At 39.2% G+C, this 26401-nt stretch overlaps 1 protein-coding gene across 6 annotated transcripts in view; it reads left to right on the top strand.

Moving 5' to 3' along the window:
* Positions 1–5895, top strand: part of Pcdh19 (protocadherin 19) — a 105776-nt gene extending 99881 nt beyond the window's left edge. For 5 of the 6 annotated variants that reach the window (XM_006257222.4, XM_008773420.3, XM_039099722.2 and 2 more), the window contains one exon: positions 186–5895. In XM_006257222.4, coding sequence (XP_006257284.1) covers positions 186–775 — 590 coding nt within the window. In that variant the 3' untranslated portion in view covers positions 776–5895. The remainder of the gene's footprint in view (positions 1–185) is intronic. The other variant, NM_001169129.1, reaches the window with a different exon arrangement.
* The last annotated feature ends 20506 nt before the right edge of the window (positions 5896–26401 follow it).

Raw genomic sequence — 26401 nt, 5'->3', positions numbered from 1 at the left:
GAGAGAGATGTATATAGCTTTTAAAAAATCTATTTATTTCCACACTTGTCCCAAAAGACAATAAAGGACTATCCAATGTGCCATTTCCCAAAAGGACCTGTGGATTTTAAGAAACCAGAACTGAGTTGTTGCTGTGATTCCTGGGAAAAGCTGATAAAACTGACATCTTCCTTTTCTTGTTACAGACCAGAATGACGGATTTCATTGCAGGGAAGAGTGCCGGATTCTTGGCCACTCTGATAGATGCTGGATGCCCCGGAATCCCATGCCCACTCGCTCCAAGTCGCCTGAGCACATGAGGAACATCATCGCTCTGTCCATTGAAGCTACCGCTGCTGATGTTGAAGCTTATGACGACTGCGGCCCCACCAAGCGGACTTTTGCAACCTTCGGAAAAGATGTCAGTAGCCACCCAGCTGAGGAGCGGTCCATCCTGAAAGGCAAGCGGACTGTCGATGTGACCATCTGCAGCCCCAAAGTCAACAGCGCTATCCGGGAGGCGGGCAATGGCTGTGAAGCTATTAGCCCCGTCACCTCCCCACTCCATCTGAAGAGCCCTCTGCCTACCAAGCCTTCCATGTCTTACACCGTCGCCCTGGCTCCTCCAGCTCATGATCTGGATCACCATGCCAACACTGGCGCCTCTCGTCCTTCTGAAGCTGAGCCCCGTGGAGCCGACAGCGAGAAAGTCATGCACGAGGTCAATCCTATTCTGAAGGAAGGGCGTGACAAGGAATCTCCCGCCGTGAAGCGTCTGAAGGATATCATTCTCTAAGCCCATCTGGGTTCGAAGAAGAGAGAATGAAACCACACTGGCTAGTGAAGATGTGAAGATGTAGTAGCTGCTCATTGTAATTGCTCACCAATGGTTGGTTCTTGAGTGGCTGCATTGCAGAGCTTTCCCTAAATGTATTGTGTATAAGTGACTATCATTCTGTGACAATCCCTCTCGTTTCAGCAGGCAGTAGGGGTGTTCAGTTGGAGCAAATTAGCTTTGGCTTGAGTTGTTCACGGGGCCTTGATGTTGGGGAAACAGAGGCAAATTCAGTTGTGAAAAAGTATTATGTATTAAGTGTTTGAATTTATATATTTTTATATGTCGAAATGATAATATAAATTACCATTGTTTGTGAAGAGTTACATTTGAAAAAAGCAAAAAGCAAAAAAAAAAAAAAAAAGAAAAAAAAAAAGCTCTGGACACCTTTAAAAAGCTCGCCACTGTTTTTTGTAGTGTAGACAAGTTATCGGTCATTTATTGTGTACTATTCATTGATTCAGTGATGTGAAATCGAGCCCCCAAAAGGTTGTTTCTGAAGCTCGAGTACTTCCCAATGCCGCTACTTTGCTGTGGATGCCCCTGCTTTAAGAACCCTTTTGCTAGCTGTGCTGTTGTTGTATTTGATATTGCAAATTGCTATGTGTGTGGTGATGGCAAAAGGCTTTTAAAGGTTGATGTTTTCTTTTCTTAAAAAAATAATAAAAAATACATATAAAAACAAAATGTGAACAAGGAGGCAGCAAATGAGTGAGCGACACCACACCTAGAGGTTGAGGACTTGGTGGATGCTCACACAGTTTACTCCACGCTGTGATTGCTCACCGCCTTGCAGAGGATTTCTCCTGCCTTTCAGTCTTCTGCCTGGGTCTGTGCTAGATTATTGTAGAAAGTCATTTTTGGATTTGCTGCTATCTAATTTGCAGTTGTCAGAAATACTGTGCTGAAAATTTTATGAGATACATTATATTTTTTTTTCTAATTTTCAGGCCCAGCACAGGAAAAGTTACTCCTGAAGTTATCAGTTTTCAGACTGAGAAATTCCCTGTCTCCAATCATCTAAAACTCATATGCAACATGACTGAGTCTATTTTGAGATCTAAATTACCATCTCTTTAGACACACACTTCCTGATTCAGTGTTTTCCCAATCATGATTGGAATTAGATGGTAAAGTGCATCATGGGCTGGAATCAAGGGCTCCATATTGCTCTTTATCTTAGGCCTATAAATAACGATCGAGTAAGCAGTATGAAGTGGACACATAGGAAAAGGCAGGTAATAACATCACTAATCTAATTACTGTGCCTTCTAAACGGAGACACTCAGACACTTGAACTCGTCTTTTGATGACTAATACTTTTCGATTAAAAATGTGAACAAGAAATTATTAAGACAAAACTTCTTTAGATTTTTAGTTAACTCTTCTTTTTCTGTAGGCTAGGAATATGCCTTTTAAAACTAACAAACCGTCCATTCTTTTTGTTGTTATTGTTTTAACACTGCACAAATGCCCCTATTTTATCATGTCTATTAATATTCACTAGCCAACATAGTATTCTTGCAGCCTAAGAGTTTATTATTTAAAATAAACTAAAGAAACATGTCACCTTTCTTCTACCTTTGTCTTAAAAGGATTGTTTCTAAAGAAACAAGTTTTTTTTTCTTCTCTCTTTTGGAATTCAAGAATACTTAGAAAGAAAGGCTAGAAGTTCGAGCACTAGAATTCAAAAGAGAATTTATTTTCTTAAGTTTAGTAGATACAGTCAGCTTTTTGAAATGTTTTCCTTATTTTTGCTTGAGTTCCTAGCTTTATCCATTACTAGGAATACTTTCTTTTGTGGGAGGTGGGAGGGACTTAAGGGAGGGGGTGGGTAAGGCACTGGGCATGGGCTTAGGTAGGGGAGAAGATTTCTGGAAAGAAGGTCACCTATATTCAAGCTACAAACCCATCCTTATTTCCTATTCTGTGCTCAATACTACCTCATGCAAAATATTGGCGGAGCTGCAAATTTCCCCGACACTGACACAGTTGAGATCGGTTGCCCTTCCATCTTCTTCTTGCCTCAGTTAAACTTCTCTTCTATATTTTCTCCTATTCCGATTTGCTTTATTTTACTGTAGTAGATTATGAATTAGATATTTCTTTTTCTTCCAGATGACTATTTAATGAACGCATTCAGCTTTTTACAAGTGTCCTTTAAGTTAGGATGACTGCCTATAGAATTTACACTGCTCTTCACCGTGACCCAACTGATAGTATCTTGTTAGCTAGTGCCTCAAGGTCGCTTTGTAGTCAGACTGGACGGTTTTCTACAGGTGTAATTCTTACTAGGGATTTTGAAAGATTATGGAAAATCGAAACGGAAGGTTGGAATGTAGAGCAGCCACTGCCTGCAATAGTCTTACCAGCCACTTAAAAACACAGTAGCAGTGGCAATGCCTTTGTTTTCTTTTAAAGCAAGTCAATTTCTTAAACTTTATCCCTAGAATTTATTTTCAAACTTTAGATTCATCTTTTTACCCAATCTAAAAACATTGTTTTCAGTGGGCAGTCAAATTTTTTTTGTTTTGTTTTTGTTTGTTTTGTTTTCAAACTAGTTACTGAGTATGTTCAGAGGATTTTTCTCATTAAGGAAAGTTTCCCCCTCCAACTGAATGGAAATGCAAGCACATCCTAGGAGGGCTTTGTAGACAGGTTCTACAGGCAGGCTGTGCTTGCAAAGAGGACTTTTGCACAAGGGTCTTCAATTTTCCACCAATTTGGGAATTCTTCCCCTCCCTTTTTAACAGGTGCGATGAAAGGCTACCTAGGCCAATGGGGCAAATATCTTTTCCTTTTTTTTTTCCCTGCAAACATGTTACACACTTAAACAAATGGGAACAATTTTAGTTCCCAAATCCAAGGGAATTCTATTTATTCTGATGTCCCTTGGTCATGAAGTGTGACATGCTTAAATTTTTTTTTCTGGCCAGGTAAATGTCTTTATTCAGTATAGGGAATCTAGTTTGCATTGATTGATTGCTTTCTCACAAACATAGAAACATGCTATTCAGTAAGAAATAGGGAGAAGTGATCCACCATGCCCTGTGGAAGCTTTTCTTTTCCCTATGCAGACTAGTAAATGAACCTGTTCAGAATGAAACTTAGTGTTCCATTGATCCTCTGAAGCCAGTAGAAAAAGTGAGGGTTTATCTTGGTACTGAATAGATAGTGGGCTTTGGAATTCAGTACTTCCTGCAGGACAGTGGTTTATGAAATACTGTCTCAGAGTAATATCACTTAGGAACTTGTTAGAAACGATAATTCTCTATCCCTGCCTAGAATGACTGTGTAAGAAATACTGAGGATATGGCCCAGAATCCATATGAGTCAGAGGCCCACTCAAGTTTGAGGGCTTGTTAAAGCACAGGTTTGGAGAGCCTAATCCTTAGAGTTTTTTATTCAGTTGTTTGGGGTAGGATTTCTTTTCCTATCTACAGATGCCTAGGAGATACTGAGGAGACAATGTTCCAGAGGAAACTTGCCTCATAGGACTAACTGCATCTAAAGTGGCCACTTCTACGCATTTGTTGATGTGGTGACCAACTGATCACTAATGAAAGATGTAACTCTGAACTCTGAAACTGGAAAGTACCCAGAGTGCCTTCCAGGTCCTGTCATCTCAGCATATGGCTGGTCGAGGGGAATTCAGATGACTTTTTCCTCTCCACCTACCATTTCACTCAAAAGCAAAGAGAAATGGTCCACTTGAAGTAGGAAAGACAAGGGGCAGTTTGGGGAGAGGCGCGGATGGAAGGGATAGCTTTTTTGGGCATTCAAGGTGGAGAAAGGATTATTACTGTACATAATCCATTTTATGGGGATCATTTTGATGTCAAATGTTCCCCCAAGGCACTCTCAGCAAGTCTGGTCCACTTGGCTCTTTTCACAGGGTAATAAGACCCTTCTGACTTTGACAAACTGGCATAAATGAGCTGAAGAAGTCCATTGTATACAGTCCTAGTGTTTGCCTTCTTGGTAAAATTACATTTTAAGGATGTCATTTCATGAGTCAAATTGTATCTGCTGACACTAAAGTGTATTGAGATGTTGTTCTTTAGTTTAAGTATGTATCAAAGTAATATTCAAAGGGGACGTATGGGGGTGGGACTGGGACTGGGTGGCTTTATATTGATATTGAAATATTCCAGAGCAAAACACATTGTCCTAATGAAGTTGTTACAGCTCTCTTTGTTTTCTTGTGAAGCTGGAATTGGCCTGTGGGTCACTTGTTGTGCAAAAGTGAATTAATTTCAAATAGGAATCACATTGCTTTTGTAAAACAAAGAAAATCAACCACCTTGTCTGAAGTATACGTTGTAAGGCGCTCTTGGTAAGGAACAACCCAGAAACACCTGACCTTGATTGGAAAGCATTGTAGGTCATTAGGGAAATCTGATGATGCTTACTGGTGTTCCAGCTGTGTTAGCAATTAAAGATGACCTTGTTACTAACTGAATGTTGCTGTCAACCTTAGCAAACAAACCAGCTAACACCTTTTCATCACCGGTTAAGTAGATGTTTCCTGGCACTGGTTGGCATTCGGCTGAGGAAGGCTAAGATACAGACTAGTGACCAAGAGCCAGACTAGGTCTAGCTAGAAATTCAGCAACAAATACCTCCTTGTGCTATTTGAATGCTAAGGTATTAGTTGCAAAAGGCTTACGCCTTCGCTCCTCTAGTGAGGGGAATGAGCCTGATGACACTATTACTGTTTACCTGTCAAACCAGGGTGGCGATGTAGAAGGATGCAAGTACAGTATGTCTCTTTAAGCAGTCTCTGTTGCTGATTATATGAAGATGAAATGGTTGTATATGCTGATCTGTATGTTATGTACATTTTCACAGTGATTGACTCATTGTAAAAACGAAAAAGACAAAAAAAGAATCACCACTGTGTCTATTTTATGAAGATGATAAAGCAGCTTTATTAAATTATTACAGTTCTGTTTTAAATGGTGTTACCTGCCACATTGTTTCCTTTTATCTGGTGGTTCTCTGTTTTCCTCTTAAATGTGTTTTCTCTGCTTCAAAAAGTTTAATGCATTTTAGTATTAAAGGCTATTATGGAAAAAGTATTGAGTTTCTGGTGAAATTTGTCTTGGAGAGTGTTTTTTTTCCCTTGACTGGGAGTGCATCTCAGAACTTGGAATCAACCAGTTCTTGGTGGAATTACTGATGTTTGGGCAAAGATTTTCATTGGCCTTTCCTATTTCATACAACATTCAACTTCCTAACAGAGGGGCTTCTTCCCAGATCCAATAAATCCAGTTATTTACATTGCAAGCCTCCTGCCAGTCTTATCGATACCATTACAGAAGGAGGGAGACCCATTTCACATTGGGGATGCAAAAGATTTTCCCACGTGCCACTTTAAACAAGCATACTAAAATTATTCTTTAAAATAAAACATTTCAGGAGCAACTGCGCAGTGGGACTTCTCTGTAGAATTAATTTTTTTAAAGGGCAAGCTATAGTTGAGGCTGTCAGTAGGGAAAAAGAGAATGTAAAACAAAGATGACCTGGCTGCCCCTTGATGCCTTCAGGTTTGAAAATGAAGCATCAGGAGTGGTTCTGACTTTGTACATAACAAGGCTGCAGAGAAAGCCCTGACAAGCACTCTTTATTCAAACAGTTATTCTGTGGAACTTAACACTTGGGCTGCAAGTATTCATTCTGGCTGCAGCTGGAGGGGGTGGATAGAGGAAGGGGGTGCACATCAGACTATTACAAATAGTGCCGTTAGTGGTTAAAGGCTAAATTGCTTCAGCATGACCTATTCTTTACAGACAATTAAAAGTGATCTCAAGGAAATCCACTGTCTTCCTGGATCTCCATCTTCCTATTATCTCTGCTCACCTGTATTAAATTGAGATTGTATCTTCTTCCCCAGAATTAGCCCTAGAGTCAAAGCAGTAGCAAGAGATTTGGTACTGCATTTTAATAGGTGTTTTTATCAGAATGCAAACAGACATGCTGGGGCACTGGGATTCCATAAACTGGTATATGGACAGATGTTCACATGGTCTCACAGATGGACAGACATATTGAAAAAGAGGCTGTTCTGTCACTGGCCTGGAAACTATTAAGACACAGGAGGTCAAGGAAATGCTTCTGGGTTAGCCTGCACCAAAAGCCCAAAGGAATGTTTCTTGCAGTGTTTTCCATTAAGATAGAAACCGGGAAAGGGAATAACACTCGAAATGTATATAAGAAATACTCAAGTTAATAAAAAAAAGAAAAAAAAGATAGATCAATAGATAGATAGATAGATAGATAGATAGATAGATAGATACAGATTGATTGATTGAAGGAGGAGGGGTAGAACAAAAAGACAATTCTTTCTTAAGAATGAAGAGAAAATTCCTCTCATGTTGAAGAGCCTTCACATGTATAACAAAGACACACCCAAAGTCATAACCATGTTCACTGCCTATCTATGGGAACTTGGCAATATTTTGTAAGCACAAACTCAAATACATTTACATATATAAACCAAAACAAACTAAATTTTTTGTTTCATAGTGGTAAAAAAAGTCTCCTTTAGGCACTTTATGTGTGTGAGGCACATGCTGTATCTGACATACATGAGAACTGATAGCTTTTAGAGTATTCTCTCCTACCATATGGAATCTGTACTGGAGACAAAAGAATGCACCTAGTCACTTTCAGTCTTTTCTTTTCATGGTGTAGACAGGAGTAAGGATGTCCTGTATGGCCATTTCATTACCTGGAAGGTAACAGCACCTCAAAACAAAATTCTCCAGCATAAGAGTAGATGCATGCTGTCTTTACAGTCTTAATCCTCTTGTATACTGGCAAATGGCTCTGAAACCTGCCTGATACTTTATTTCCTTAATCTTTCTTTGTATTTTATCTGCATATTAATTATACAAAACAACACACCATATATACATATATATACATATCTATACATACATATATGTACATATATATATATATATATATATACACATACTTTGACCATACTCATTTTTCTCCAAATTTTTCCCCCTTTCCCTTCCACGTACCTCCTGGATCCCTTTTCAGTTTCAGATCTTTTGTTTCTCTCTTCACACCTTCCACATGTGACAGCAAACAAGCAATACTTGTTTTTATGGGAGTGGTTTATTTCATTCAATATAATATATCTAGGTTCATTCATTTCCCCTAAGGATTACAGATTGTTTTTTCTTTATGGATAAGTAAATCTCTTATTATTTATATGTACCATATTTTGTTTACCCATTCGTTGCTTGGTGAGCCGTACTTTTGCCGTTGTAAATAGAGCCATGATAAATATGGGAATACACATTCCCATACTTTTCTCATTGCTGTGACAAAATCCCAACAAAGAGAAAATTAAGGAAAAATGGGTGTATTTAGGCTTATAATTCAAGGGTATCCCCACTTCACTGAGGCAAGGAAAACATGGCAGCAGGAGCAGATGTCTCCTGGTCACATTTCAGCTGATATCAGGAAGTAGAGAGTGACGATTAGCCATCATTAGCAGGTATTTCTTTTGTATGTTGACTTTGTATGATTCCTTATGGTATATACATGTTGGCTGATGCATGTGTCAGCAAACACACACACACACAGAGAGAGAGAGAGAGAGAGAGAGAGAGAGAGAGAGAGAGAGAGAGAGAGTTGTGACTTTTCTAAGTAAACTCAATGCTGGTTTCCATAGTGACTGGACCACTTTTAATGTGGAGAAGGAAGATGGATGGGAAGTGGTGAGAGATGATTCTCTCAGTTACCCACAGTTCTTGTTGGACTGCATTTACCTTGCATTTTAGAACCTTAACTTCCTCCAGATACCCAAAACCTTGACTTTTCCAGGTTCTCTAGTATGGATTTTTGTTCCAAGCCAGGGCTTTCCCTTTCTTATGTGTGTTTCCATTGTCTTCCCATCTACTTTCTAAAGTTTAACTGTGTCTGGATGTGCTCCAAGGACTAGCAGAAAACTACTGTGTGCCAGACACTTTACAAGCATTATCTTCATAGCAGCATTTTGGCTTAAGCATTTGTTTTTCTTTGTTTGCCTGTTTGTTTACTTCGGTTGAGAGGTTGTGTGTGTGTGTGTGTGTGTGTGTGTGTGTGTGTGTGTGTGTGTGTGTAAGTGTAGAAGCACATACTGAAGCTGGCACGTAACCTTTATAGGCAATTTGTGGGATTCAGTTCTTTTCGTTCACTGGTTCACTGTGTGTGTCTTGGTACTTGAGCTTAGGTGCTCAGGCTTGGTGGTAAAAACACTTTTATCTACTGAGCCATTTTCCCACTCTCAGTAGAGCATATTGTCCTCAACACAACCTTGTAGGGGAGATAATGATATCTCTATTCTATATACAAACCAATTGTGGCTCAAAGTACTTATGGGAGATTGTTGACAGTGACGTGAATACTAAATAGCAGTGCTAAGATTCAAAGCCATATCTGTCTACTACGGAAGTAGTATTGTTTTCAACTACTTTTTAGGGACCAATAAGCATCCCGTTAAGTTCTTCCTGGCTAGAATTTTGAATAGTAGGTGCTGATGTCTTAAGGCATTTATTTATTCATCCTAGAAAAAAATAAAGATTTTTTTTAAACAAATCTTTGGGAAGCCAATGTCATGGCTTTAAGAAGTGATTGTCACAGTGGGAATTTCAGGCCAGGGTGCTTTTGATCAGCCTCCCAGGCATCTCCCTACTTCTTCGCTACTCAGTTCCTCCCTTTCAAGTTGCATTAGTCATGCATGACAGGACTGTGGCTCTTTTTAGAGTCTGTGCACTCTAGCTAGTCAACAGCCCTTGAAATGAAGGTCTGGTAACCCTATATTCTTCTGTCCCTCTGGATTTCAAGCAATCTGTCAAAGATGTATTCATGTGTGTTACAGGTCAGCACAGCTGGAGTCAATCCCAATATATGTTCACAACATGCCTGGATTAATTTTTTAGATGCAGAAAGTTGGCAGAAGATGAGAGAAGTTAAATGCTAAAGCAAGGTCCTAGCAGTAATTGAGACAGAAGGCATATTTGAATAAGGAATTGAAATCACCAGCTCTTACAGGAAATGGCATAATAAAATAGAAAAATTAGTTGGAAAAGATGGACAATTCAGTTGTAAGCACTGGGTTATCAGAAACATGAATTCATTTCCATGCATGTGGAATTGAAGAGGTATTTACAAGTCCCCAAAGGTGTTTCCTTTTTTCTTGTCTAATTCTTGCAAGTCAGATGGGGTCCTGATATGGATCTAAACTAGGAAATGAGATCAGAGAAAGGTAAGTGGGAAGGAAAAAGAACTTTACAAGCCTTTGGGAATGACTAGAGCAGCTTCCTTAAAGGAGCTTCCTTAAAGGAGCTTCCATAGAAAGAATAAAAAACAACCTCATTTAATAGTTCCTGTTATTGATGTGTGCATATCCAGCATGCCTCAGTGCTGCATCACTTCCTCAGTTTTGAATATGGCCCTAAGAATGTGGTTTTTCCCAGCTGAGTGACACAAAATGCTAAGCACTGAGATGCTTTGTACATGGTATTACAAGTTCCTCTCTCTCTCTCTCTCTCTCTCTCTCTCTCTCTCTCTCTCTCTCTCTCTGTCTTTCTTTCCTTTTTTTATACATAGCAGAAAGATATGGATAGTGTCAGAGACTAAGATACAGGTAAGTTATGCCTCCAAATCAGCACCCAGGAATCTTCCTCAAAGTGTCATTCCCACTGTAACTGTTACTCTGCTCATCCGAGGCATCTGCATTCCTCATCTGGGTAGAAGAAATAATTCCTAACTTGTCTCTTCTCATTCTTCTTGTCTCTCTCTGTCACTTGTTCACACTGCAGCAGGAGAGATTTTGCCAAAATACTGCACCCGTTAAATCACACCTCTGCCTAGGATCTGTCAATGATTTTGCTAAGATGAAATCTAATTTCCTTAACACGGATTACAAGAGTGATTCTCAGTTATTTTGCCTATATCCTATAGTAAGAAATTCATTTTGCACCACGTTTGTAAGTAAAATGAACATTTCACAGACAATACTTATCTCTGTTACCTGAAATGCACTCTCAGATTTTTCTCTTCAACTCTGAACACCAAGGGTCAGCTTTTCCTGTAAAGGGCCAGACAGTAAATCTATCAGGCTTTCTGGTCTCTGCTGCTGCTACTATGCTTCATCATATTGTTGTTTATAACTCCAAGGACTTTGGTGAACCCTCCAAAGAAACATTGGCTCTCCAAGAAACACCACCTCTCACAGCAGAAAGCACCCTATCCTCCACCCTGGGTAGTGAATGCTTCAGAGACATGTCAGTGGCAGTCAGTGCCTTATTCTATGGTCCAGATAGTGGGCACTTTCACATCAACATCCCTTTTATATAGATACATCCTTATTTTAACGTTCTGGCTTTGAAATAAATGAAGCATTTTACATGGATTAGAGAGCCATGAGCTATGAAAGAATGTTTCCAATCACTAAAAAGAGAAGAAAATCAATGAGTCACCGAACAAATTATGTGTCTCTCTTTTTCTTTCTTAATATAGATAACATTTACATGAATCCATATAAATATGTATATCAGTTAGAGCACAATTTAACACAAAATGCAATCTCCATCTTCACTTCACAAGACTAACCTTTTCTAATAACACAACCCAGAAGGAGAAAATACTCATATTTCATAGCACATTAGCGTGACATTTTTAGATCATATTATCCATACCTTATACTTCTTGAAAGAGAATGTTGTAATTTGACTCTTTCTCTTTTGCTTTTTTTTTAAAAAAATCATTTTTTCATGAATCTTTTCACACTGATATTTAGCATTACATCTGGGATGTCAAGCCAATTATTTTCCTCTCCGATTCACATATCTTCTATCTTTAAGCACTGCTCTCTCTAACCTTCACAAGCAATATAGCTGTGCCCAGCCTCATTCTACTCTGATCTTATATGCCCTAATTTGACTTCCTTAGTCATGAACTTATTGCAAGTATTGCAAACTTCAAGGACATGGAGGAAAGTGACATTTCTCGATGACAGGTTTTGTGAAGAATGGATTTGTACAGAGGGTGGATGTAAGGTTTTTTATAATCTATGTATAAAAACTGAGGTCTTGAAGCAGGACAGTAATACTGATATTTAAAAACCCAAACTGGAGAGGTGAGTCAGTGGTTAAGAGTACTTGCTGCTTTTGCAGAGGACCTGGTCCTGTTCCCAGCACCTACATGATGTCTTGCACAGGGGATCTGATACCCCTTTCTGGCCTGTTCCATCATCACACACACCCCATGCACATACAAGGGTGCAGGAATCACTTATGATCATAAAAAATCTTAAACACACAGATTATGTTACTTGATTTCAAGAGAAGTTGGAAGATTGTGAAAAAAGGATTTACGAGTAGGGGAATTCATAGTTTGAATTGATGATATAATCTCATTTCCTTCCTAGGGGCTGAAGAGATGCCTCAGTGGCAAAGAGCATTGACTGCTCTTTCAGAGGTCCTCAGTTCAATTCCTAGCAACCTTCTCTAGCTATGATTTTATAATACCAACACACATGTATGTGTGTGTGCACATGCATGCACATGCACACACACGCATGCACACACACATACACATGCACACAAATGTGTGCTTGTGCATAGATACCCAACATATGTATGTGTTGTTGTTCCTAATTCATTCATTCATTTATTCAACAAATATTGAGCAGATATTTAGGTCCTTGCTAGCAGGTAGGAACTCTGAGAGGTACTGGAAATATAATAATAAACAAGATTCTTTGTCCTCATGAAGTTTACATTTTACTGTGGGAAAAACAGACAATAAATAAGATAAATGAATAGAAGACATTATGTCACATTGTGATATATGCTAAGGAAAGGAGAATAAACAAGCAGAAAATAAGACTATTAAATGTCTGAAGAGTTGCTGAAACTTTAGCTAGGATTTCCAAGGAAGGCTTGACTGACAAGGTAATTTTTTTCTTAATTTAATTTAATTTTTTGCAACAAGTTCATACATTAATAAAGAATTGTAATCCTTTTCCATGCCCCATTACTCTCTCTCATATTCCTCTGTTCCTCAATGAAATTGTTCACTCATAAATTCCTTCTCTACTTTCATGTCTTCTGTTATTTTAAACATATAAAAAATAAGGTATCTTTTATCCCCCACTAGCTCTACATCACAGTGCCCCAAGATATCTACTAGATATCTTAATTCTTAGTCAGCAAAGCCTCTCATCCGCTTTGCTTCATCCCATATCCTACTGCCGAAGGCCTCTCTCTGAGCCTGGCAGCAATCTCTCTACCTATCTAGGTCCCAAAGGCAGGTTTCCATGCCAGAAACACACATCCCAACTCCACAGTGGCCCAGTGTCTCCAGTAGCCGCATACTTTCCTACAATCAAACATCACGTAAAAGAGCACACAATACAATAACCTTTGACCCAATTGATAAGATATAATTGCCCACCTAAACATTCAAAGTCCAGTACACATCCTTCCCTTAAGAACATTAATAACACATTCAGAGCCTGCCCCACATGTGGCCCATACATATACAGCCACCAAAATAGATAAGATGGATGAAGCAAAGAAGTGCAGGCCGACAGGAACCGGATGTAGATCTCTCCTGAGAGACACAGCCAGAATACAGCAAATACATAGGCGAATGCCAGCAGCAATCCACTGAACTGAGAACGGGACCCCCGTTGAAGGAATCAGAGAAAGAACTGGAAGATCTTGAAGGGGCTCGAGACCCCCATATGAACAACAATGCCAACCAACCAGAGCTTCCAGGGACTAAGCCACTACCCAAAGACTATACATGGACTGACCCTGGTCTCCAACATCATAGGTAGCAATGAATAGCCTAGTAAGAGCACCAGTGGAAGGGAAAGTCCTTGGTCCTGCCAAGACTGAACCCCCAGTGAACATGATTGTTGTGGGGAGGGCGATAATGCGGGGAGGATGGAGAGGGGAACACCCATATAGAAGGGGGAGGGGAAGGGGTTAGGGGGATGTTGGCCGGAAACTGGGAAGGGGAATAACAATCGAAATGTAAATAAGAAATACTCAAGTTAATAAAGATAAAAAGAAAATAGAAATCTGAACTCCAGGCACAGTGAATATAGACATATATTTTGGAAATTATTAATAAATAAAAAATTTAAAAAATAACATTAATTAACAACCTATAACTGTAAATACACAGAGTGGAATCTTTTTTTTTTTTTTTTGTTCTTTTTTTTCCGGAGCTGGGGCAGAACCCAGGGCCTTGTGCGCTTCCTAGGCAAGGGCTCTACCACTGAGCTAAATCCCCAACCCCCACAGAGTGGAATCTTAATGTCAGTTTCCATTTTCTTTCCATCCTGGCTACTCTCTCTGTCCCTCCTGTCTCCTCCTCTTTCTGTTCCAGTTTCCTCTCTTCCTTCAAACTTTTCTTCCACGCATCCTTCCTTCTCATCCAATGACAGACTTCCTTCTATCCTGTACCTGCCCTCACCTGTATTTTACAAATTAAATGGGGAGAAGTTTATGGTGAAGTCACCTGACTGAGACTAGGCAGCCATCCTTGGGGCAGTGGAATTAGCATCAAAATACAGATAACTCCAGGGCAATGGCAACATTCTTTTGATACCTGAGACTTTGAAATTGGAGTTTTTGTCTAAGTATCTGTTGTTTATTGAAACATTAACATCTGATCAATGACTATACCATTGAACAAAATGACAACTCCCCCACTGGAGAAGCAATCAGTTGCCAAGATCCCTCAGAAAGGGGTGGAGTCTCCATTTGCCTCTCTCCAATCCAAGAAGAAATGTGGATGGAACCATTTTATACAAACAAGACTTGTACAGAAACCACAGCTGCAGCAAATGCATGAGTAAAAAGGTTGTCATATCCAGAAGAGATATCTTTGCTGTTTTCTTTGGCTCTTACATTCTTTTGTGCCCCCTTTTTCATGATATTCTCTAAGCTTTGGAGGCCATGAGATTAATGTGCCACTTGGGGTCAAGTGATCCACTCTCACTTATATTTGGCCATTTTACTAGCATTGACTGTTGTCCACTACAATATCAAGCTTCTCAGATGAGGTCTTTAAATATAAACATAAATATTTAGAAGGTAGTTTGACAACAAGCTCACTTAACAAAATGTCAGCGTGTTTCTTCATAGGTCCATGGCCTCTCCAAACATGGGCTCTTACCTCAGATTACAGCAGCAGGCATCTATTCTGTTTTGAGGAGTAAACTTCAAACCCATCAGAAAGCTATCCCATTAGTGTCATTACGATCACTAAACCAGATGGCAGGTATATCTTGACAAGACAATTTCTGTGTAAGAACCTAAGGTGAAATTCCTGGCCCAAGAGGAACCTGCCTAGTGCCCTCTTGGCACAGCAACCTAGGAGCAGTCAGAGGCAGGAGCCTTCCAGTTTCTGCCTGCGCCTAGAGCTGAAAGCCATTTGCCAGGAGTGCAGACACACCTGAGAGCAGATGTTAGACCAACTCTTCTCCTCCAAGAGACCCACCTGGTGGCTTCAAGGACACACAAAGGCAGGAGCAGTCTGGGACAGGACACTTGTGGTTTCTGCCTGCACCCAGAGCTGAACTGGTCTCAGAGCTCTCTGTACCCAAATCACATATGAGGGAGAGAGCTGGACTCTCAGAAGGTTGGACAATCCTGAGAGCTCAGGGGAGACTGCCACTTCTGCTCACATTCCTGGCCCAAGAGGAACATGCCTAGTGCCCTCTGGATACAGGAACCTAAGAGCAGTCAGGAGCAAGACCCTTCTGGTTTCTGCCTGCTCCAAGAGCTGAAAGCCAGTCTCCAGGAGCACTAACATACCTGAGAGCAGAGGTAAAACCAACTCTTCTGCTCCAAGCAACACCCCCTGGAGGCTTCAGGACACACAAACCTGGGAGAAGTCTGGGACAGGACACTTCAGGTTTCTGCCTACACCCAGAGCTGACCTGGTCTGACAGCTCTCTGTTCCCAGATCTGGCTGAAAGTAAACAAAACAGGTCTACAGGAGGGTCAAGCCATACTCAGAGACAGCAAGACAAACTAACACCAGAGACAACCTGATGGCAAGAGGCAAGCACGGGAACCTAAACAACAGAAACCAAGACTACTTGGCAACATCAGAGCCCAATTCTCCCAGCAAAACAAATATTGGATATCCAAACACACTGAAAAAGCAAGATTTGGATTTAAAACCACATCTCATGAAGATGATAGAGGACTTTAAGAAAGACATAAATGACTCCCTTAACGAAATACAGGACAACTCAGGGAAACAAGTAGAAGCCCTTAAAGAGGAAACACAAAACCCCTTAAGGAATTACAGGAAAACACAACCAAACAGGTGAAGGAATTGAACAAAACCATCCTGGATTTAAAAATGGAAATAGAAACAATAAAGAAATCACGAAGGTAGATAACCCTGGAGTTAGAAAATCTAGGAAAGAGATCAGGAGTCATAGTCACAAGCAACACCAACAGAATACAAGAGATAGAAGAGAGAATCTCAGGGGCAGAAGATACCATAGAAAACACAACCTTCAAAGAAAATGGAAAATGGAAAAATCTCCTAACCTAAAACATCCAGGAAATCCAGGACACAATGAGAAGACCAAACTTAAAGATAGGTATAGAAGAAGGTGAAGACCCCCAAATGAAAGGACCAGTAAATATCTTCAACAAAATCATAGAAGAAAACGTCACTAATCTAAAGAAAGAGATGCCCATAAACATACAAGAAGCCTACAGAACAGCAAATAGATTGAATCAGAAAAGAAATTCCTCCTGTCACATAATAGTCAGAACACCGAACACACAAAAACAAAGATAGAATATTAATAGCAGTAAGGAAAAAAGTTCAAGTAACATATAAAGGCAGACCTATCAGAATCACACCAGACTTCTCACCAGAGACTCTGAAAGCCAGATCTTGGGCAGATGTCATACAGACCCTAAGAGAACACAAATGCCAGCCCAGGTTACTATATCCAGAAAAAATCTCTCAATTAACATAGATGGAGAAACCAAGATATTCCCTGACAAAATAAAATTTACATAATATATTTCCACAAAACTAGTCCTACAAAAGATAATAAATGGAAAACAACACAAGGAGGGAAACTATACCATAAAAAGCAAGCAAGAAATCTCCTTGCAACGAACCCAAAAGAAGAAAGCCACACAAACATAATTACACCTCTAACAACAAAAATAACAGAAAACAACAATCAGTATTACTTAATATCTCTTAACATCAATGGACTCAAATCCCCAATAAAAGGACATAGAAAGAGAGACTGGATAGATAAAGAGAACCCAGCATTTTGCTACATACAGGAAACATACTTCAGTGACAAAGACAGACACTACCTCAGAGTAAAAGACTAGAAAAACAATTTTCCAAGCAAATGGTTCCAAGAAACAGGCTGACATTGCCATCCTTTTTTATTTACAGTTCAAATGTTATTCCCTTTACTGGTTGCCTGGCCACAAGCCCCCATCCCATCCCATCCCCTTCTGCTATAAGGGTATTCCCTCCCCCACCAACCCCGCTTCCTGCTTCCCCCTTTTCAAAATTCCTGTATACTTGGTGTCCAGCCTAGGCAGGACCAAGGGCTTCTCCTGCCATTGGTACTCAACAAGCCCATCCTCTGTTACTTATGCAGCTGGAGCCATGGTTCTGTCAATGTGTTCTCTGGGTAGTGGTTCAGTACCTGGGAGCTCTGGTTGGTTGACATTGTTGTTCTTATGGGGTTGCAAGCCCCTTCAATCTTCAATCCTTTCTCTAACTGCTCCCCGTTCTCAGTTCAATGGTTTGCTGCTAGCATTCACCTCTATATTTGACATGTTCTGGCTGAGCCTCGAAGGAGACAGTAATATCAAGCTCCTGTCAGCACACACGTCTTGGCTTTATCAATATTATCTAGTTTTGGTGGCTGTGTATACATGGGCTGGGTTCCCAGGTAGGGCAGGCTCTGAATTCTCATTCCTTCAGTCTCTGCTCCACATTTTGTCTCCATGTCCCCTCCTAGGAATATTTTTGTCCCCACTTCTAAGAAGGACTGGAACATTTGCACTTTGTTCGTCCTTCTTCTTGAGCTTTATGTGGTCTGTGGATTGTATCTTGGGTAATCCAAGCTTTTGGGCTACTATTCACTTATCAGGGAGTGCATACCATGTGTGTTCTTTTGTTACTGAGTTACCTCACTCAGGGTGATATTTTCTAGTTCCATCCATTTGCCTATGAATTTCATAAAGTCGTTGTTTTTGATAGCTGAGTAGTACCCCATTGTGTAGATGTACTTCGTTTTCTGTATCCATTCCTCTGTTGAAGGGCATCTGGGTTCTTTCCAGCTTCTGGCTATTATAAATAAGGCTGCTATGAACATAGTGGAGCATGTGTCTTTGTTGTATATTGGAGTATCATTTTGGTATATGACCAGGAGAGGTATAGCTGGTTTCTCAGGGAGTGCAATGTCCAATTTTCTGAGGAACCTCCTGATTGATTTCCAGAGTGATTGTACCAGTTTGCAATCCCAGCAACAATGAAGGAGTGTTCCTTTCTCCCCATCCTCACCAGCATTTGCTGTAACCTGAGTTGTTGATCTTAGCCATTCTTACTGGTGTGGGGTGGAATCTCAGGGTTGTTTTAATTTGCATTTCCCTGATGACTAAGGATGTTGAACATTTCTCATCCATTCCTTATTCCTCAGCTGAGAATTCTTTGTTTAGCTCTGTACACCATTTTTAATAGGGTTATTTGGCTCTCTGGAGTCTAACATCTTCAGTTCTTTGAATATATTGGATATTAGCCCTGTATCAGATGTAGGATTGGTAAAGATCTTTTTCCAACCTGTTGGTTGCCATTTTGTCCTAAGGACAGTACCCTTTGCCTTACAGAAGCTTTGCAGTTTTATGAGGTCCCATTTGTTGATTCTTGACCTTAAAGCATAAGCCATTGGTGTTTTATTCAGGAAATTTCCCTCAGTGGCCATGTGTTTGAGACTCTTCCCCACTTTTTTCTATTAGTTTTATTTGAATGTATCTGGTTTGATGTGGAGGTCCTTGATCCACTTGGACTTAAGCTTTTTACAGGGTGATAAGACTGGGTCGATTTGCAGTCCTCTACATGCTAACCTCCAGTTGATCCAGCGTCATTTATTGAAAATGTTATCTTTTTTCCACTGGATGGATTTAGCTCCTTTTTCAAAGATTATGTGACCATAGATAGGTGTGTGGGTTGCTTTCTGGGTCTTCAATTCTGTTTCACACTGTTCTACCTGCCTGTCTCTGTATCAATACCATACAGTTTTTTTTATTATTATTACTGTTGCTCTGCAATACTGCTTGAGGTCAGGGGTGGTAATTTCCCCCAGAAGTTCTTTTATTGTTGAGTATAGTTTTTGCTATCCTGAGTTTTTTGTTATTCCAAATGAATTTGCAAATTTTTCTTTCTAACTCTATGAAGAATTGAGTTGGAATTTTGATGGGGATTGCATTGAATCTGTAGATTGCTTTTGGCAAAATGGCTATTTTTGCTATATTAATCTTGCCAATCCATGAGCATGGGAGATCTTTCCATCTTCTGAGGTCTTCAATTTCTTTCTTCAGACTTGAAGTTCCTGTCATACAATTTTTTTTCAATTGCTTGGTTAGAGTCACATAGAGATTTTTCATGTTATTTGTGACTATTGAGAAGGGTTTCATTTCCCTAATTTCTTTCTCAGAGTAGAGGAAGGCTTTTAATTTGTTTGAGTTAATTTTATACCCAGCTACTTTACGAAAGTTGTTTATCAGGCTTAGTAGTTCTCTGGTGGAACCCAGATGTCCTTCAACAGAAGAATGGATACAGAAAATGTGGTACATCTACACAATGTAGTACTAATCAGCTATCAAAAACAATGACTTCATGAAATTCATAGGCAAATGGATCGAACTAGAAAATATCATACTGAGTGATGTAACTCAATCACAAAAAACACACATGGTATGAACACACTGATAAGTGGATAGTAGCCCAAAAGTTTGGATTACCCAATATACAATCCACAGACCACATGAAGTTCAAGAAGATGGATGACCCAAGGGCGGATGCTCCAGTCCTTCTTAAAAGGGGGAATAAAAATATTCATAGGAGGAGATATGGAGACAAATTTTGGAGCAGAAACTGAAGGAATGACCTCTCAGAGCCTGCCCCAATTGGGGACCCAGTCCCCCCTCTCCTCTCCTCCTCCTCCTCCTCCTCTCTCTCTCTCTCTCTCTCTCTCTCTCTCTCTATATATATATATATATATATATATATATATATATTCACCAAACCTAGACAATATTGATGAAGCCAAGAAGTGCATGCTGACAGGAGCCTGATGATATACCTTCTCCTGAGAGGCACAGCCAGAGCATGTCAAATAAAACAGGTGAATGCTAGCAGCAAACCATTGAACTGAGAACATGTTCCCTGTTGGGGGAATTAGAGAAAGGATTGAAGGAGCTGAAGGGACTTGCAACCTCATAAGGACAAGAATACCAACAACCATAGCTCCCAGTTACTGAAGTACTACCCAAAGACTACAGATGGACAGACCCATGGCTCCAGCTGCATATATAGCAGAGGATGGCCTTGTTGGGCACCAGTGGGAACAGAAGCCCTTGGTCCTGCCAAGGTTTGACTTCCCAGTGTAGGGGAATGTCAGGACAGGGAGATGGGAAGGGGGTTGTTGGGAGAGGGAGAACACCCTTATAGAACACAAGGGAGGGGGATGGGATAAGGGGCTTAAGGAAGGCAAAGAGGAAATAGGAATAACATTTGAAATGTAAATAAAATTATCCATTAAAAAACAAAAGAAGAAAAAGATAAAAATTCCCTGAACCAGCAATTGAAAAAAAAAAGAATCTAAGGTGAATATGAGGTCAAGGAAAAAGAGGAATCTTCATGTTTTCAGCATGACAGTGAGATGATGCAGATTTTTCCCTTTGTGTTGCTAACACACAGTAAATCTAATACATACAATAATCTAGGCAGATATGATAAGCTGAACCAAAGTGGTGCTTGTTTGGGGAATGGGAAAGTGTCCAAGGTGGCTATATTTTCATGACTTCTTTGTTACCACGGATGCTGATGGTGTTGTCTGCTATCTGTAGAAATACTGACAGGATTTTGTATGATGACTTGCCCTTGTTTTATAATTTATCAGGCCCTTGATGCAGGAGGATCTCTTGAAGATAGGACTTTGAGAGTAGGTTGAGTAGCATGTGATAGGCAGCTCTAGAGAGACAAGAAGGGAGGGAGAAAGGAAGGGAGAGCCAGAGGCAGCCATTAGTTAACCTCTAGGGAGGCTCAATGTCCTGGTGTGTAAAACAAAAATGGATAACTGGAAGGTGAAGAAAGGTATTGTGAGAAATGGTAAGAGGCCTATATGTAGAGGCTATGAATTACAGTGTATTTTAAAACCATGTTTTTAGTGTCAAGTCTTGCTGATAACATAGATCATACCATCATGTGCCTTTCTCTTTACCTGAAGTCATATAAGAAAACTTGATTTGCAGCATTTTGAATAATGAACTTGTTCTCTTTTGTATTTATAGAGTAGAGAGATACTTGTTCTTCTCCAAGCTCAATGAGGCAAAAGGAATTTCTAATTGGTTTTGGGAAAATAATTAATTGGTTAGCACAGCCTTGTCCATATTTGGAATAGCACTCTCCACATGAGTGGAATATGGCCAGGTCTCATTTCTGCTCTGCTTTCTGATTACCAAGGCTGTGATACCTATTTGTGAGGCTAAAGTATCTATGGGTAGATGGCAGACTAGAATTTCTTTCCGTTATTAGAAGGCTAGCAACAGTCAAGTAGTTTCTGAAAACTGGGCCTTAAGCTTTTAAAGTTTATTTTGAAAAAGTCTGTGTAAAGAATGAAATATTGTTAGAGAATGGTATAATATATGTGATGCATCCACACATAGAGTTACTAATTTTCAGTAAACTTAGGAGTCTTGGCTGTCACAGAGAAAAGGGGGGAAGAGGACTCTCTGGATAAGTCAGCATTTTGGGTTTCTGACATTTTGATCACCCCGTGTGCTGGTTACTGCTTTGTCAATGTGACTCAGGATAGAACCATCTGGGTGAAGGGAACCTCAGTTGAGAAAATACCTCCGTCAGATTTGTACTGTCCACTGTCCCACAGGATTGGTCTGTAGGAAAAGCTTGTGAGATTATTTTATGTTTAATGATTGATGTGGTAGAGTCAAGTTTACTGTTGCCACCCCTGGGGAGACATTTTAGGGTTGTATTTTTTAAATGCAAGTTGAGTAAGTCATGAAGGGCAATCCATTAAGCAGTGCTCTCCATGGACTCTGATTTAGTTACTAACTCCAGGTCCCTGTTTACAGTTCCTATCCTAGATTCTCTTCATGATGGACTGTAAGGTGTAGGGTGACATAAACTATTTCTTCCCCAAATGTCTTTTGGCCATCATGTTTATCAGAGCAAGAGAAAGAAAACGGAGGACACCCTAGTCAGAAATCCAAGGGTAGAAATAGAAGACAACTCTAAGTTTTGACACAGGGTGATCAAAATGTCAGAAACCCAAAAGGCTATCTTACCCAAAGAGTCCTCTTATCCCTTTTCTGTGTGACAATCAAGAGCACTTAGGAATAGAGAAAATGAGAATGATAAAATTTGGAATTAAAAAAAAATATCTACCTGGGTAAACTGCAAAATACTTGGCTCCTGGCATACGCCCATCCTAAGGTTATGGGGTTGGCACGGTATGGTTAATTACTTTTCCCTTAAATATTTCAGCTTAGTTTGCTCATTCTACCAAAGAAATTTTATTCTTTCTACCTGATAAAATTCTAGTCATTATGGTTCATCATTAAAAATCCATGGGGAAAGTCATCTGTTTTGCCAATGGTTACTTTACTCTCTATTTTTCAATTCACTGATTTTCAAAGTCCAAGTTCTATTATTTTTAAATGATGTAAGGTTTTTGAAATTTTCTATAGTATTTCCTCATTCAATGACACACTTAACTTTGTGCCATTTCCATTACTCTTAACCCTGGATATTAATTTTGTTGGAATAAAAGAGGTATTCAAATATGTTTGTTTATTTGGTTTGTGTGTGTGTGTGTGTGTGTGTGTGTGTTTAGACCATGTTTAGAATATTTTGAGAGAGTGTAGATAAGAAGTAATATGAAAAATATTACTTTTTAAAAATTTGGGTAGTAATTATTAATTAGTGACCCCACTGATAAATCTGGTATAATTTTGCATTGGAAATGCTGAGGCTACTTCAAGAATGGACCTGCTTATTTGGGCCTTGCGAGGTGATGTAGAAGGATATAGAACCTGTACCTGGGTTGAGCTTGAGTTGAATATATGTCAGTTTTTTATTTTTTATTTTCAAATTATTATGTAAATATTTGACCTGTGCCAGTCCTTCCAGAGGTCTTGAATAGCAGCTGACAATGACTCTTTATAGCTGTAAAGTATCTCTACTTGGCTTTGACAAACTAAGGAGCAAAGTGATCAAAGAGACTGTGCCTTGGTTAGAAGTCAGGGAAAATCTACCTTTCCAGGTAATATTAGTGGTGACTGGGGGTACTGGGGATTTCTAAAAAATATGCCATAGGTAAGAAAAACTATTCTTTTTGGAGACCAAGGGTTTTCACATTTTATCTAAGAAATCTGACATAACTAAAAGGAGGCAAAATCCAATGCATGAAAGAATAGGGTTGATATGCAGAGCACTTTTGCTTGATATCCATAATTAAGACCTGGACTTACAGGTAATAAACTTTCTTTTATTATTTTTTCTTTGATTGGATTTTTAAAATTTACATTTCAAATGTTATTCCCTTATCTGGACATAAGCCCCCTAACCCATCCTTCTCCCCTTCTTCTATAAAGGTATTCCTCTCCCCATCTACCCCCTTTCCTCCCCCCTCATGTTAGGATCTATAGATCATGCGGGACAGAGTAACAGTACTAGAATATTATTAACTGATGAGCATTTAATACATTTAATATGTGCTTAGTATCTTTGAATTATACATATATATAATGTATCTATGCACACATACATACATATTTATACACAAACAGATCCCTACACAGACATCTTTCTTTTGTTATAGAGGAAATGGGCAGTATAGAGACTCTGAATTGATCAGGTTTCAATATTTGTCAAGTACTACAAATGGGGTTCTCATACCATTAGCCTAAGTTAAAACTCCATGATTTTTAATCAGCCTATTATATTTCATCCCCCAAGTAGAAGAGACTTTAAAGTTATTAATACCCTAATTTTACAAATGATAGAAATGATCTGAACAGAAGGGAAATGACCTATATCTCTTTGAGGGCACGGATCATAACTATTTTGTTTACTATTGTGGACTCTATTACTATCACAGGGTTAAAACTACAGTAGACACTTAATAAAAGTTGTTGACTTAAATATAAAATAATACAGTAAAATAAAGGACTTTGATTATGAATCTATGAGATTTCTTATATGTCTGCTGAGGATTTTTACATTTATATACTATGTAATATAATATAATATATATTATGTAATAATATAATATATATATATTATTTACTATTTATATACTACATAAGTGATGGGTCATTCTGGGATCTCAGAGACTGAGCTACCAACCAAAGAGCATACTTGGGAAGGACAGAGGCCCCCAGCACATGTGTAGCAGTTGTGCAGCTCGATCTTCATGGCTGCCTTGTCTGACTTCAGTGGAAGAGGATGCACCTAATCCTGCAGAGACTTGCTGTGCCAGAGTGGGGTAGATAACCAGGGGGTGCCCATCCTCTTAGAAGAGAAGGGGAAAAGCAATGGTGGGAGGGACTCTGTGAAGGGCAGAAAAGATGGGGTAGTGCTTGGGGAATAAATAAATAAACAATTTTTTAAAAAATGTTAGGGAGTCATGTACGATCAAACTTTACTAACAGTGTATCATGAAGGAAGGCTGGCTTAGACTAGGGGGACAAATTTTCTGCAGTCTATGTGCAAATATTTCTTGAGTGCATAAGCTGTGTGAAGCACTGTATCCTCTGATGGAACAAATAATAATAATAGCTCATTTTTTCAAATTAGCTAATTTGAATTTCCAGGGTCTGGTGTTCATCCTCTATATATGGCCATTCAGCACATTTGTATTGAGTACTTATTGTGTTCTGAGTCCTGGGATTGCATTGTTGAACAAAACAGAGAAAATAATTTCTTCATAGAATGTATCTTCCAAATTCTTATAAACACATGTATGAATTTGATTGCATTATTAACACTGTTGTATAGATCAGGAAATGAAGAAGAGGGATAAATATCTCACTGAGCCTGAAGAACAGAGTCAAACTTCTAGCTCTGTAGTATAGTTACAGAGAGTATTTTTAATTATTATACTTTATGGCCATAATGGCTCTCAATATAACTGTGGTAGAACATTTGCATGGCATGTACACAATTTTGAGTTTCATCTTCAGATGCACAGTGGTAGTATATGTCCTTGGGACTCAGGCTTAAGAGACAAATGGACTGTTTGAAGAGCTAGACAAGAAAATTAAGCATTATAACAAAATAAAAATAGCAGTGTCTGACACTTTCTGAGTCTCTAATGTGTTCTAGTCCTTGTGCTAGTAGTTTGATCTTGGGCGGACTAGATGCCACAATGGGTAAAGGTGCCCAATGCCAAGTCTGACAGCCTAATTTTGATTCTTTTGACACACACGATAGTGGAAGCAGAGAGACCAAACTTCTGATGTTATCTCATGACCTTCACATGAACATCCAATCATGCATACAAAATAAATGGATAAAAGGAAATCCAAAATTTAAAAAGAGTTCGCTATGCTTTCATTCACTCATTTCTTCTTCCTATCAACCCAATGGGATTGATCTCATTGTAGTTTCCATTTTAAATCTGAGCTGAGTTCCATGTTCTTCACCATTACAATGTTATGTTTACTAAATAATGATTTGAAATATATACCCAACTACACAAATGCATAATTAATCTGAGAGAAAAAACCAACTTGTAATGTCCCTCCCTATTCCTGGCCTTTATTTTCACTTACTTTAAAGCCACTAATATAATTTCCTCCATCTGTTGTATTATGTCCACATAATAGGAGCTATGTGCTTTGCTGGTAAGGTTTTGAAAGGCTAATCAGGCTGCATAGTTTCTCAAATATTATAAACCACATGTTTCCAGAAGCACTGTGCTGATGATACAGGCTGTTTTTGTAATGTTTTGAGGAAGCTGGCTTAGTGGCTAAATGCTTTATCTTTACTTAGATAGCCCAGAATTCAAATCCAGCATACTCCTTCCTTCTGACTGAGTGCCCCTGGGACACTTTCTTAGCATTTATTGAACTTGATTTCTTAGTACACACACACACACATGTGCACACATAAGCACACGCATACACATCCTAAAGGGTCTAATATGAATGAAATTTGGAATTGAACAAAGTTTAGAACTGCTTATTTTTGATTATTTATGTTTGTATTTTATTCACATTTAAATATATACATGAAATATATATACACATTGTGTTT

The sequence above is a fragment of the Rattus norvegicus genome, chromosome X (genome assembly GCF_036323735.1).
Source record: "Rattus norvegicus strain BN/NHsdMcwi chromosome X, GRCr8, whole genome shotgun sequence".
Taxonomy (NCBI): Eukaryota; Metazoa; Chordata; class Mammalia; order Rodentia; family Muridae; genus Rattus; species Rattus norvegicus.
Note: the sequence above shows the minus strand (reverse complement) of the source record. Positions and strands in the feature narration are given on the sequence as shown.